At 35.7% G+C, this 13478-nt stretch overlaps 1 protein-coding gene across 1 annotated transcript; it reads left to right on the forward strand.

Moving 5' to 3' along the window:
• Positions 1-45: 45 nt before the first annotated feature.
• On the forward strand, positions 46-10016 carry LOC139959437 (phosphomannomutase 2-like). The gene is made up of 7 exons (XM_071957066.1): positions 46-263; positions 2468-2659; positions 3640-3731; positions 5859-5958; positions 6845-6920; positions 7737-7849; positions 8772-10016. Exons 1-7 carry the CDS (start codon positions 198-200, stop codon positions 8874-8876), a joined length of 744 nt encoding a protein of 247 aa, XP_071813167.1. The 5' UTR covers positions 46-197; the 3' UTR covers positions 8877-10016.
• The last annotated feature ends 3462 nt before the right edge of the window (positions 10017-13478 follow it).

A 13478-nucleotide genomic window follows, 5' to 3' on the forward strand; every position in this document is an offset into this window, starting at 1 on the left:
GCCTTGTTGACATTACGTGTCATGCTTGCCATTTACGTGTCCATAGAGCAAGTATACTAGCCAGGTATTCAGTACAGTGCATTGAGAATTTTTGGCACAAGTTTTTCTGGTCTTGAACTTGGAAGTTCTTTCACTATCCCAATCTTGGTGTTTTCGATTATTCCATTCCAGTAGTACATTATTGCAAAAGGAACAACATGGCAACCAAAAAATCTACGCTCTGTCTTTTTGACGTCGACGGGACTTTGACGGAATCTCGACTGGTTGGTGAATGAATTTTATTTTGCTCGGCCACTAAGCATACTACACACGTAGCCTTTGTGTTTGACGTTTAGTTCCTCTCGTAATTTCTTATATTTATTTTCGAAAATGTTTCCAGTTCTATGAATTATACACATATTAAGCGCCAAAAATAGTAAATGCTTTACTTCGTATTAGGCTTTAGTTTATGCAGTCAGGTAACCAAGTCTAGTAAAGGGGCTAGGCTTATTTCAACTTCTATCAAATAAGTTGTTGATTTTTAACTTTTAAGACATACCAAATTTCTTACAGCTTCATTCGTTTCACACCAAAGAAATATTTTAGACTTTCAGAGGTTGCAGTAGCCTTTAGTATTTATATACTTCTATTGCATTGGGGCAGATACAGAGATGTCTTTATAGGAGTGTAATTTGGATATCTATGAATGGCCTTCAATATGATTGGTAAAGTTTTGGGTTATGTTCCCCAAGTACAGTAAGTCCAACAATGAACTTGAAGTTTTCTGGTGATTTACTGTACAAAGTGGATTGCAGTTTTTGATAGAAGAACATTGCAGCCATAGCTTGAGAACACTGAGACTGTTATTGATGTATGAATATCATGACATGTAAATAATACATATCTAGGCCTATGACAAAAGTTTCATAACTTAAACCTAATTGTGTCAAGTTTTTGAAACTTTAATGGCATATCCATGATTACATTATAATGCACATGTAAGAAACATTAAGTCATGGGGTGGGGGGGGGGATTTATTCCACTCTGTTAAGTTTGAATGATAACTTTCAATTTTCAAATTAAATTTATATTACACTACATATCTAGCATTGTATCTAAGACAAATTCAACCAAGGTTATCAATTGAACTGGATCTAAGAAATTTTTTCATCCAGTCTATGGTTTCGGGGTTTGATGCATTTGATAAAAGTCTTCTGCAAGTCAAGTTGCTTGTTGCATCAGACTGGTGAACTAGAACCTTTATCTTCCAATCCAAAGGTCATATGAATGTAGTATAGAGAAATAAAGATATATTCTGCATTAGTTGTACACAGTACGCTATAGGTATACCATGTATCCACAAACAGTAAGTGCTGTATCTAGGAACTGTGACCTTTGGCAATCTTGACTAGCATTGTGTTAAGGTATTAGCCAATCAGCTAGAATTATGAGGAGGAGTGGCAAAGGTGTGACTGTGAAATATAAATATTCATACAACCCCTGAACTTTACAAAGAAATTGTGAGTTGTGGTTTATAGTTTGTTCTTAGCCAACATACAATATTGTGATATGCTTTGTTAATATAACTGAAATTATTGGATACTATAGTTTGAATTGCAAACTATCATAGACTTATTAGCATAGGAAAATAGAGAAGGAGAACTTTTAAATGGTTTGGAACCTTTTTATTTACTCATAGTGTCAGACTTGTATAGAATTTCTTAAGGGTCAAAAAATACTTTCCTGAAGGTTCTGACCCTCCAGTTGATTTCCTGACGATGAAAAGTATTGATCTCTCAGCCAGAGAAACTACTTAATGTGGTAGTTTTAAGCTACTTCTTGAAGTTTGAACATGGTTTTCTAGCATAATTGAAGGCAATATGTATAGAGAGAAAGGTCGAGACCCTATAGAGATGATCATACCACCAACCCCCCCCCCCCCACCCCCTTGTATTTCTTGCAATGTTCATGTCACCTTAGCATATTATAAAAACAAGCATACACTATCCCATGTTATCACAGTCCCCCTCTGCATGTTCCTGTGCCTCCTAATTGATTCCTAGTCCTAACCAACTCTTGCCCCAAGTTCGCATTATCAGGCCTGGCAATTCTTGAGACAACCTTCACAGGAAGCTACTTGAACTGCTTTGACCCAAAGTGTGGCAATCTGTTTTGGTGGGCGAAAGAAATACAGTAAGATGTAGCATTGATCCTAAAGAGATAGAATAGATATTCAGTTTAATAATTGTTACTTAAGTAGAAATTGTACATAACACTTATACTGCGACTATAAAGTGTATTCTAGTACTCTTGTGCCCAGAATGCATATATGGTCTGTATGCACAGTGTTTTGTAACTTATTATCACTCATAAGTAGTACATTTATGTATGCCTAAAGCTTCTTACAAATCAAAATCAAAATTTGTGTACCCAGCACATTAGTATAGCAGAATGGATTTTATCTCACATCCTTTTTCTTCATCTGCAGAAAATCAAACCTGAGATGGAAGAATTTTTAGCGAAGTTGTCAGAAAAGGTGACTGTGGGATTAGTTGGTGGATCGGACCACTGCAAGATCTTGGAACAGATGGGAGGAGACTATGCTCTGGAAAAATATTCCTACATCTTCTCAGAGAATGGAGTTATTGCATACAAAGATGGAAAATTATTTCACGAAATGGTAACAATCTTCTTTCAGATAAACTGTCTGTATTGGTTTTACATTGGCACAAATTGTTAATTTGATACTGTTTTATACAGATGGTCTTGTGTTTGACCTTGGAGGTACAATTATTTGTGTTTCGTCCAAACATTGCACCTGGCAAGTTTGTTTCACACTGTACTATAGTATACTGTTCTCACATTAGTTATAAAGTACAATGTAATGTGATATTATGTGAGGAACTGTTTTAATCACCTGCTCTTCAATCATGGAACTTAATGCTGATAGTTTGATGTTTGCAGCCAACTACCAGTAGCGGATTAAGGGCGGGGCAACAGAGGCACATGCTCTGGGCCCCCCACATTTTGTGGCTCCCACATTTAGAGTATCCTAAAATTTACAAAACTGTCGTAATTGTGATCCACAAAATTCTCAGTCCAGTCGTTATGTTAAAGAAACACAAACTCTGGTGTGATGATCGCGTACTTGTTGTGATATATGCAGAGACTGGTAAACCTCAGTATTCTCGTTATGGAAAGTGACATTTGAAATTCATTGAAACACGATGAAATACTCTCTGAATAGCAAGCATGAAAGTGCGGAAAAAACACAGACTATAGGGCCCCGCACACAATTACGTGCCCCGGGCCCCCCACACACTTATTCTGGCCCTGCCAACTACCTTCTCTCCTCTTCCCCTTCCTAGAAGAAATAGAAATGACTGAGACAATTGCTAAAGGTGACTTGAAACCTAAAATGTATTCTTTGGTCGGTTATAACCAAGTGGTTGAACTCCTTTCCTGAGACCAACCAAGCTTTTTCTAACCTTATGATTTTTTTGGTCATGTCTTTGTTGATTGTTAGTCAGATCAGACTCTTTCTTATTTTACATCACTTCTAAAGTTATTATTGTATTAAAAAACCTTTTTAATAAACATTTTCTCCTTAAATCCATTTTGACAATCTAATAAATATCAATAATTTATGTCCTTTCACAGAGTATAGCAAAGCATATGGGAGAAGAAAAACTCCAGGATTTCATTAACTTTTCTCTCAAATATTTGTCTGAATTGAGACTACCAGTTAAGAGGTATGATATAACTTGATATTCTCTCCTTCATCGTTTAACTATTCATTTTTCATTCTTGGACTTGGGATAACTGCCCCGTAATATGCTAGAAAGTTCAGTAATGGTCACTTTGACAAGGATCAGCAGTTTTTAGCTGAAAACAAAATTGTATAAAGCAGTTTTCTTTGTTTGATAAGATTTTTTCAACCCTAATGAGTATCACTAATAAGGAGATTACCGTTAATCACCTAGTTTTCCAGCGAAGTGAAAGTTAACGAACGAGTGATTGATGAACTTGATTTCTGTCTCAAGATTTCATCCCCACTCAGATGTTCTTACATTTCACTTTTCATTTCATTTATTCAATCCAGTATAAATATAAAATATTTATAAAAAAGAGAAACATAGTATACACAATTCTTATGAAAAAGATGGCTTGGAAGTTCTGTTACTTCAGGCCTCAAAATTTGGTCTATTTACTGGCTAAATATCAGTGGATCTTCTTCAAAATAAATGGGCACTGGCATGTTTCTGCCAGTAAGCACTAAGACCATATACACATGATGAGTGGGTTGGACAACCGTCAGTCAAATAATCGGAATAAATAAAGGTTCCATACAACTATTGAGAAGTTCAGATCAGGTGCTAATCATTGTGGTTGGAAGGAAATCAAGGCATTTAACTCCTTAATAGTCATGAAGTAGAAATTCTCAAAACTTTTGCTTCCTGTCTGGTCAAGAGGAAATTTTTGCGTCTGGTCGTGGTAAATATCTGTGAATCCAGCTGGCTTGATGACCAGGCCATATGCAATACAGATATAAACATCGTCAAGATCAGTAGTTAGTATCAGCTGTGACATCCAGCGACCCTTCTGGTGATTGTAGGTCACACAATTGTTACTCGCTGCAATTAATTTGTAGATGTACAGGAAATTCCATTTCCTGTGTTGCGTGAAGATAAGAGAGTGAATGTGTGTTCATGGTAGTCAAGGCATGGTAGTCAGCCGATATATCTGATGGTCACTTGTCTAGTGACCATCAGGTTGATAACCTTTAGGACAGGGTTGGCCATACAATGTACCTACAGTTGGCAAAATTGGCCTGCAATGATAACGAGTGTCGCACTGCAGATCCTTCTGTCATGTAATGACATGGAATATGTTTAATATTTTTGTATTCTGTTAAGCATCTTATAAGTCCCTTATAACTACCATGGAGATGTTCCTCTAGTTTTTCAGGCATCCCTAGGAGGTGTTTACTGTTTACTCAATTATAAAGGAAAAAGTCTTTTTGACAGGCACATTCTCAACTGTTCAGCATGTAGATGTAGCTATCTTTGAAAAGTTCTTATCTTCACTTGTAATTCTCTCTTTAGATCAATTTGCTATACGTTACATCAGATTCATGAAGAAAACTGCTCATGTTACATCATCGAAACCTCAATGCATTTTTGCATTCTGGTTTCGAATATGTGACAATGCGATTGTGGACCTATCTAGGCGATTTAAGCCAACAGTAGTGTATCAGTTGGTAGGGTTGGCCAGCATTAAGAGATCACAAGTTAACGAGTTACCATGCATGGCATCTCTTCTCTTTCTCACTCTACCATTCCATGAAATAGCAAAAACCCCTTTTTAACAAGCCTTCATTGGATCTTATTCTAATGGAGTAACTTGTTGAGTCGGTAAGGGGGATATTAATCAATCGGTGATTTACTTCAGAGGTGAGGGTTACCTACCTCATCTCGTTCCTCCGACGTCACTACATTTTTATCAAGATCAGAAATTTCATTTTTCCAGCTTTTAGGCTTGAGGCCATGGGGGAGGATAGAGTTTTACTAAAAAAAAAATTTTCAGGCATTCATGATGGCGTATGGGTGTTTGCGTGTGTGTGTGTGAGTGCGTTTGTGACGCCCAGCTTGTAAACACAAGAAGGGCTGGTCCGACCACTGTCATATTTGATGTGTAGAAGTACCACCCTAGGGGCAAGATCTGTAATCAATACCATCTATCCAACATTATTAGGAGTCCAATCCCTGTAATCTCACACTTTGTTTATCAAATTATACACTTATTCTGAGACTTTATTCTATATTTCTGGCTATAATTTTTCATAATCAAATCATTGTTATTTGACCTTCTCTTTGCAGGGGTGTTTTCATAGAATTTCGGAAGGGTATGCTCAACGTTTGCCCTGTTGGAAGGAGTTGTACGCAAGCTGAGAGACTACAGTTTGCTGAACTGGATGGTGTAAGTGAAACCCCCTCCCTACTACTGTTGAAGGTTTTGTTGTGTTTTTGAGGAGGAGACTCTGTATCCCCAATTAATATGTTCAACTCTCATATTTTTTCTCTGAGGTAAACCATTAATTTGTTGTAGCACTAAAGTCCTTTTAGATATGAAGTAGCAGATTGTAGCTAATTCAGTTTCAGTTTCAACTTTTTAAGTTTAAATTTTTTTTGCACATAATATTTAACAAACACATTATTTTAGGAACATGAAGTATACAAGTGAAAGTAAGTGAATTGAAGAATCTGTATGACCTCTGGAGGTCAAATGGTAATTTCAGCTCAATAGAGGTTCAAAATCTGAAATGAAAGCATTGTAACTACAAAAGTGAAGGTTGAATAAAGTTTAAACTTTGTATTCAGGTCCACCTGAGTTAAAAAAATCTGTTGCTTTCTGATGTCAAATGTCAGTTCAAAAGAGTTCAAAGTTCGAAATGGCAGTTGGGCGAAATGGTTGTTGGGCGAAGTGACTAGCTTCCGTTTCTGAGGATGGATTTGCTTATTGTCAGATGATGAGTCCCTATCTTTGAAGATAAAAAAGGGATCTTTTCTGATTCTAACAATTGTTGTTTGATCCACTATTTCATGAATGAGGAGAGAGTACTTCAAGGTAGAAACTCTGAAGGTAAACAGAAAACGAGTTTTCTAGTTAGTACCACCCTCCAATTGTAATTGGCATGTGCAATTTGGAGGCAAGAAATAACTCACTGTATTTAACAAAGCCTCTGCTTAATTGGTGATTGGATATCTGCATCCTCTTCCAACAAACTGAGACAGAGGTTCCTTTATTCTTTCTTAATCTCATCTCACATATTTTTTACCTTTTCTTGAAAACTTATTCCTTTTAGAAAGAGAAAATCAGGGAGAAGATGGTAGAAGCCTTTGAGAAGAAGTTTGCAGATAGTGGATTACAATTTTCAATTGGTGAGTAAACTTCCCATTTTTTTCCCTTGGTTTTTATTTCTTTTTTCTCTTAAATAATTCTCAGCCTTTCACAGCGACAGAAGACATACGTTCCTGTTTTGCCAGTGAATAGTGAGCAGAAAATATCTTACTTATTCACAGAGTAGTTCGTATGACGAAAGTGTCACAAAATGAAGAACACCTCCGTAATAATGGAATGAGCCATATTTCAAGACTCTTGGATTTTTGAAACCACTGTAAGAGAAGTGCTGTCTAGTGCAATGGTCATCTAATACCTGATCTGGTGGTCCGATTTTTCAAAAAATTAAAAAATAGCTTTCGAATTAGAAGAAGTTTGAAACCACTTCCGGCAGTCATCTACGAATAGATTGAAAATAGATGGTGCTTCTGGTCGAGCAGAGGTTCTTAATAGACAGCGTGTGGACCAGATATGGGCAGGACATATTGACCCCTAAGGTCATTAGGCTTGTGCACACTACTGTCCAACCCTGTATATTGAATAATCAGGTTTAGGCCTAGTGAAGCATCCTGAGCTCTCGGACTGTTATGTCACCTCCCTCCCCCCCTCCCCCCTCCCCCCTCCCCCCCTTCTTAAAGTCTTCAGTTCTAACTAATTATGTCATGAAAATGGGAACATTCATTTATTCCATATTTTTGTATATATTATTATATATGTTTCATATATTCCTTGTAGATGACACTAACAAAAATTCTTTCATAATTCACTTAAAAATGTTGCTCATTCATATTTAACAATGTTTCATGAATATTAAAATTAAATATATAATATCACTTTTTTTTTTCTACTTTTATCAGGTGGCCAGATTAGCGTGGACATCTTTCCAGCTGGTTGGGATAAAACGTACTGCTTACAATTTGTTGAGAAGGACTTTAAAGAAATCTACTTTTTTGGCGACAAGACGTGGAAGGTATTAGTCACCCTTCATTTATTTTTCTGTCATAATGTAGATATCTGAGTCCGTTTATGAAATTCCATTCTTGGCATGTACTACAGACACCTATCATACCAGTACAAACGATCTTTTCAGCGTCGAATAGGAAATAATTTATATTGTATTAGCTAGGCAAAATGCTCAACATTGGTACATAATTGCAGAAATTAAAGGTTAATGGTTTTGACTTACTTTCAGTGAGATCTTTCATGCCCAGCCTCTAGTCGCTTGCTAGATTCTTGTAACGTAGTAAGCAATGAGAGGTTAAATGCTTAAGTGTCCCCATCGATTGTATCACCCATGTTATGATGGGATCAGGTACTGATGAGTAAACCTTCCTAGTGCACGGGAATACATAACCCCTCATGTGCGCAACACAATTCATCAATTAACAGTATAGGTTTGTACATGTTTCTGTCAGAAATTCTATCTGCACGACCTTGGTCGAAAATAAAAAATAGTAGTATTGCTAGTGCTCTCGGAAGACAAATAAATGGAATGTATCACTGACCAAAGAACACTGCCTTAATAAGCCTCTTATCATGGGTAAAATGATTGCCATGGTAACATACACTAAAATGCCCAATCACAGCTTGTAATAATATTTTGTCTGCATCGGTTGGAGGAGAAGTCTTGGTAATTAATGCAATCTTCTTATCGACACTTGAAATAAATTCCAAAAGTTTTAAAGGGAGATTCTCATGCTCAATGTGGACTGTTTGCAACAACTACCGTAAATTGTCCCCATTAGCCGGTGAAAAGCCAATTGTTTGATGACAAAGGGTCTAATTTAACGTTGGTGTCTGCTTGTTTCCGAGATTTTTCAGTGTAAGTCTGTAAAACGTTAGTTTTGTTAATTTTGATCAATTACAGCTATTGTCTTTTCCATTGCTTTCAGGGAGGTAACGACCATGAAATTTTCAACGATTCCAGGACGAAGGGAACAACAGTCAAGGGACCAGCTGATACACGCCAAAAACTAGAAGAGTTATTCTTTAAGTGAAAATGTTAGGATGAGAAGTATCGTACGATGAAAAACTACCGCTTTAAATGACATAGACATTGCCACATTCTTTATTATATATTCCCCAACAATTTTAACTTTATCGTTGAAAAAGAAAAGTTGATTGTGAAGTTTAACAATTGCCAAGAGTGATGCAACTTGCAGATGGCATAAAATTTTTGGGAATTTTTTATAAAAAAAAAGAGACAAAATATATAAATATAAGTCCATCCCTTACATTTCCCCCACCAACACTCCCTGTAGCAAATCTAGTTGCTACAGAGTGTGAAATTTCAAGATTTGATAGCTAGCATATTCCAAATCTAGGCTTTTCTTTTCTTTTCTTTTTTTACCAAAATTGGTATGGAAACATTCACTTTCACATTGCAGCTCTTTCTGTTTGACATTATTTTCATTGAATACATATATACTATTTCATATAATTGAACGGGTAAAATAGAGGTGTATGAAAGTACCTGAAGGCAAATTGGGGACAAACAAAAACCTGGAATAGACAAACAGCAAGATTGGCTATTTCTTTCAGAATGCATTAATTATTTATTCATTTATATTTTCACTGAACAGAGAAGATTGACATAAAAATGCCCTATAACCAAACATGAATTAACACTTCATACACCGTGTGTATAGGTATGGCTTTAAGTTAATTAAGTTTAAATTTTTCCTTCCATGTTTGTACCCCCATTTGTAGAGACACTCCAAAGCCTTGTGGAGGTAAAACATTGGTGCCATCTGTTATGCCAGGCAGATGATTTCTACCTCTTTTTGACCATCATGCTAGAAATCAGTTTTTAAATTTTGTTTTTATTGTCACACTAGACAGTATAACAGGTCATCATATTTCAGGGGAATTCGTTAACCGAAAACAAACAGCAAAGCAAACAAAAGCAGTGTAAAAGAGTAATTGTACCTGTCCAATTTCATTTAAAGTGAGAGTATCAGTCATAAATTTATAACCTAATGTGATAAGGTTTTTTTCGTTCATTATTTTTAGAAGTTTAAGAAGGCTCAGGAAGATGCTATTTCCAGCCTAACGTGAAAACGTGTTTTCAATATCATTAGAGATTTTCATTTAAATATTTTGTATTATGATGCGATATTAAATTTATAAGACCATCAGCTGCTTGTGTCAAAATGTGTGTGTATGTGTTGCAAGTTTTGTCAATCTTCTTTGTAGGAGGCAATAACTATGAAATTAGAGGTGAGGTAGGGGGTGGGGGGGGGGGGGAAGGTGGTTGGTGGTGCGATCTTGATATTTTTCCTCCATCTGGTAATTCACCTTGTCTTTGAACAACCATTCAGTATTATAGCCAATGGATGTAGGGGACCTCCTTCACCCCTCTGTCCCAGGCACTCCATACGAATTATGTACTTTGGCCCGTTAGAACCCTTGTGATAGAAAATGCAGGGAGCAATTTGTTGCTAGTTAATACCAGAAAAGTTACCCCCTCAACACCTGCTCCACTCCTCTCCCCCATACTGACTATGTATATGATATGTATATTTCGCACAGGATGCTGACTGTGGGCTACCAAAATCCCATGGATGGTTTTCTCAAATTTAAAGTGGGGCTCTATCTAGTTCTTAATCTCAAAAAGTATGAACTCTAATTATACCTTTTTGAATTAATTTTTCATGAAAGACGTTTTGGTTTAACAATCAGGGGGAATTATTATCACATTATGCGTGGTATACAATCAACAGGCAAACACAGTCTGGGTAAATGATTTTGGAAAGAGTCAAAAAAGTCATAATTTCATTCCAAAATTTTAAAAAATCATAAGCATAATTAAAATTTAAATTCACCTTCTAAATGGAAGTTATAACGGCAGCTAGTATCATTCACTTGAAATGATTTGTCCTGCTCATGAATATTCATTTACTGTACTGTTTCTTCAGTTGTTGGGAAATATGAAGAGAGCAGTTAATACTTAGTCTAGTATTTAGTGTGATTGAGTAGCCACAGCTTGAAGGTGCTAGACTTAAGTTACAATGGACTTGTTAAAATGCAAACACAAGAACTAAGTAACTTTCTACCAAATCTTACTATTTTTTACTAATTTTTATATTTCATTTCCAATTGTTTAAGAGATCTGTCAATGAGTATATAAAGCATTGCTTTACATAGTATGTGAACAATGTTTCAGAATTTTGTTAAACATATTTCTGATTTCTATGTTAGCTTAAATTTGACAAATGATAAAATCCTAGTTCTTTATTGAAATTGATGCTGTGAGATGATAATTGATGCTTTTATAAAATGAGCACAAAATTCTTTTGGTAAATCATTTCAAATAAGAAACTCAGAGGATATGATTCTGTTGACACCTTCCAGCCCCACCCCCCCCCCCTCAAAAAAACACACACATTGCATCTCCTTCCTGTCCTGGTCTCTGCCACCAATTAAACCCCTTTGCAAAGAAAGTCACAGAAAAGAAGAATGGACATTTTTAATGTCATCTGTAAATATTTAATAGTTATTGGGTACCCGACTTTAGCCATTGTTTATTACAATTATAAAGTATAAGTTTCAATGGTACTTCAGTAAATAAATGACCAATCATAAACAAGAGACTTTCACTTCTGAATATTGCATGGTGATATTCATAATGGACAATTTCCTTTTCACCCTGATGAAAAACAAGTCTTGGGCTATAATGAATATGTAAGAGACGAAATTGAAATTAAAATTAAAATCTTAATGGATGTAATAAAGACAGCTAGTTTCGTTCACTTTATATGATTTGGCATTGTCATGGTCATGAATATTCGTATACTGTTCTATTGCTGTCTTGAGGAAAGCATGAACAAAGAAGTTAATACTTAGTGTATTTTTTTTTTAAAGTCTGACTGTTCCATCACAGTGGATGCGTTTGTTTTTTATCCAAAGTGAAGCAAGCTGTCCTTCATAATTATTCAACTTAATTCATATTTCTTGAGGGGAATAGTGAATATGGAGTTCCTTTGGAAGAGAAAAAACTGTTTGTTTTATTGCTTTTTGTTAATTTGTAATTTTTCTGGACTTTTGTCCGCATTAGGATCAGACTCTCGTTGTTACTGGAATGAACCGGGTGACATTAATTGCTCAATGTGTAACATGTCAAATGGAACCATCTTGGATTGTGGCAATAAGGGATTAGAACAGGTGACTGTTAATAGAAGCTGTTCCATCATTGGTTTGAATCTATCTCATAACAGATTGTCGAAACCTCCAAATATCTCTGGGAGTCTGGTAATAGAATGGATTGACTTGTCTCATAATCACATCAAGTTCTTGAATGCAGAGAATATTGCAAGACTGAGTAGTCATACCTTGAAGGTGATAGACTTCAGCTACAATGGACTTCTTATAATGAAAACAACAAATCTAAGTAACATTCTGCCAAGTCTTACTATTTTCAATCTGTCTAACAATCTGTTGAAAACCAACTCTTTTGAGGTTTCTGACTGGAAGAGCTTTCATCATTTTAAATTGCTGGATATACGGAACAACAGCGGTGATGCAAATATGAATTTATCTCCATGTGACCTTGCAGAAGAAGATGGAGTTATTCTCCTGAATTCACTCAACTGCAAGCTCTCCTGCATTCAGAGCTTCCTACAACGACATTGTGAATTTAATCACTACTTCTCCCAGTGCCTTCTTAATGAAGCATCAAGTTGTCACAGAAGCTTCGCCGTAGAGAAAGATGTTCACTGCAATGTGACTGAAAGTCTGATTATTGGTGATGAAGTTAAGACTTCAACAGAAGAAGTTTTCGTTAAAAGCACAGTGACTTCTGCAACATCGGATGGACCCGTTAGTTCAAGAGATGTGGGGGAAACAATACAGAAAGTATTATTGGTCCTTGTGACATGTTTAGCATATGTTCTAACTATTTACCTTGTCTGGACGTATTTCTAACAACCTAGATGACACAACTTTATTGTATTTCAGGCATAGTTGTAACATATTTAGAAGACATATTTGTTGTACATTTGTGGAGAGAAATGATAGTGAGGTCAGTCAATTAAAATGTCATTTTATTATTTAAAAAAAAAATCGTTCTTATGACCTGTCAAAATTTGTATTTGAAACAGCTAAGGATGAGAGAAAAACAGCCTTTATTTAATGTAAGTGTAATAGACAAGACATAAACAGTTTATTGAACATTCATTTTGAACCTTTGTATAGAACAGAGATACTTCAAGAAAATGTTTCTGAGAATTATTGAAAGTAGATTTGTGGCCATATCTCCACAAAAAGAAAAATATATATAACAATCCAATAGAACTACCTTGAAACAAGATAGTGTCCTTCTCATACTTATTTCTGAAAGTTACAGATACATGCAGTTATGCATAAATATTATTGCTTCTGGAGATTAATGCTCAGTCTAAGAAGTTGATCACAATGATACTAATCTTATTGGCATAACAGAAAACTATATTTACCTTTATAAAATAACTGTACCTATTTTATGTGGAAAAACTTCCTTCTGTTTATCATTATATATTGAACCATTTGTAACAGGGTTGCTGTACCCCCCCCCCCTCCCCCCTATAAAAATTCACTATGAAGTATTTGTCTAAAGAGGGCGC

This window comes from Apostichopus japonicus, chromosome 19 (genome assembly GCF_037975245.1).
Source record: "Apostichopus japonicus isolate 1M-3 chromosome 19, ASM3797524v1, whole genome shotgun sequence".
In the NCBI taxonomy this organism is placed as follows: domain Eukaryota; kingdom Metazoa; phylum Echinodermata; class Holothuroidea; order Aspidochirotida; family Stichopodidae; genus Apostichopus; species Apostichopus japonicus.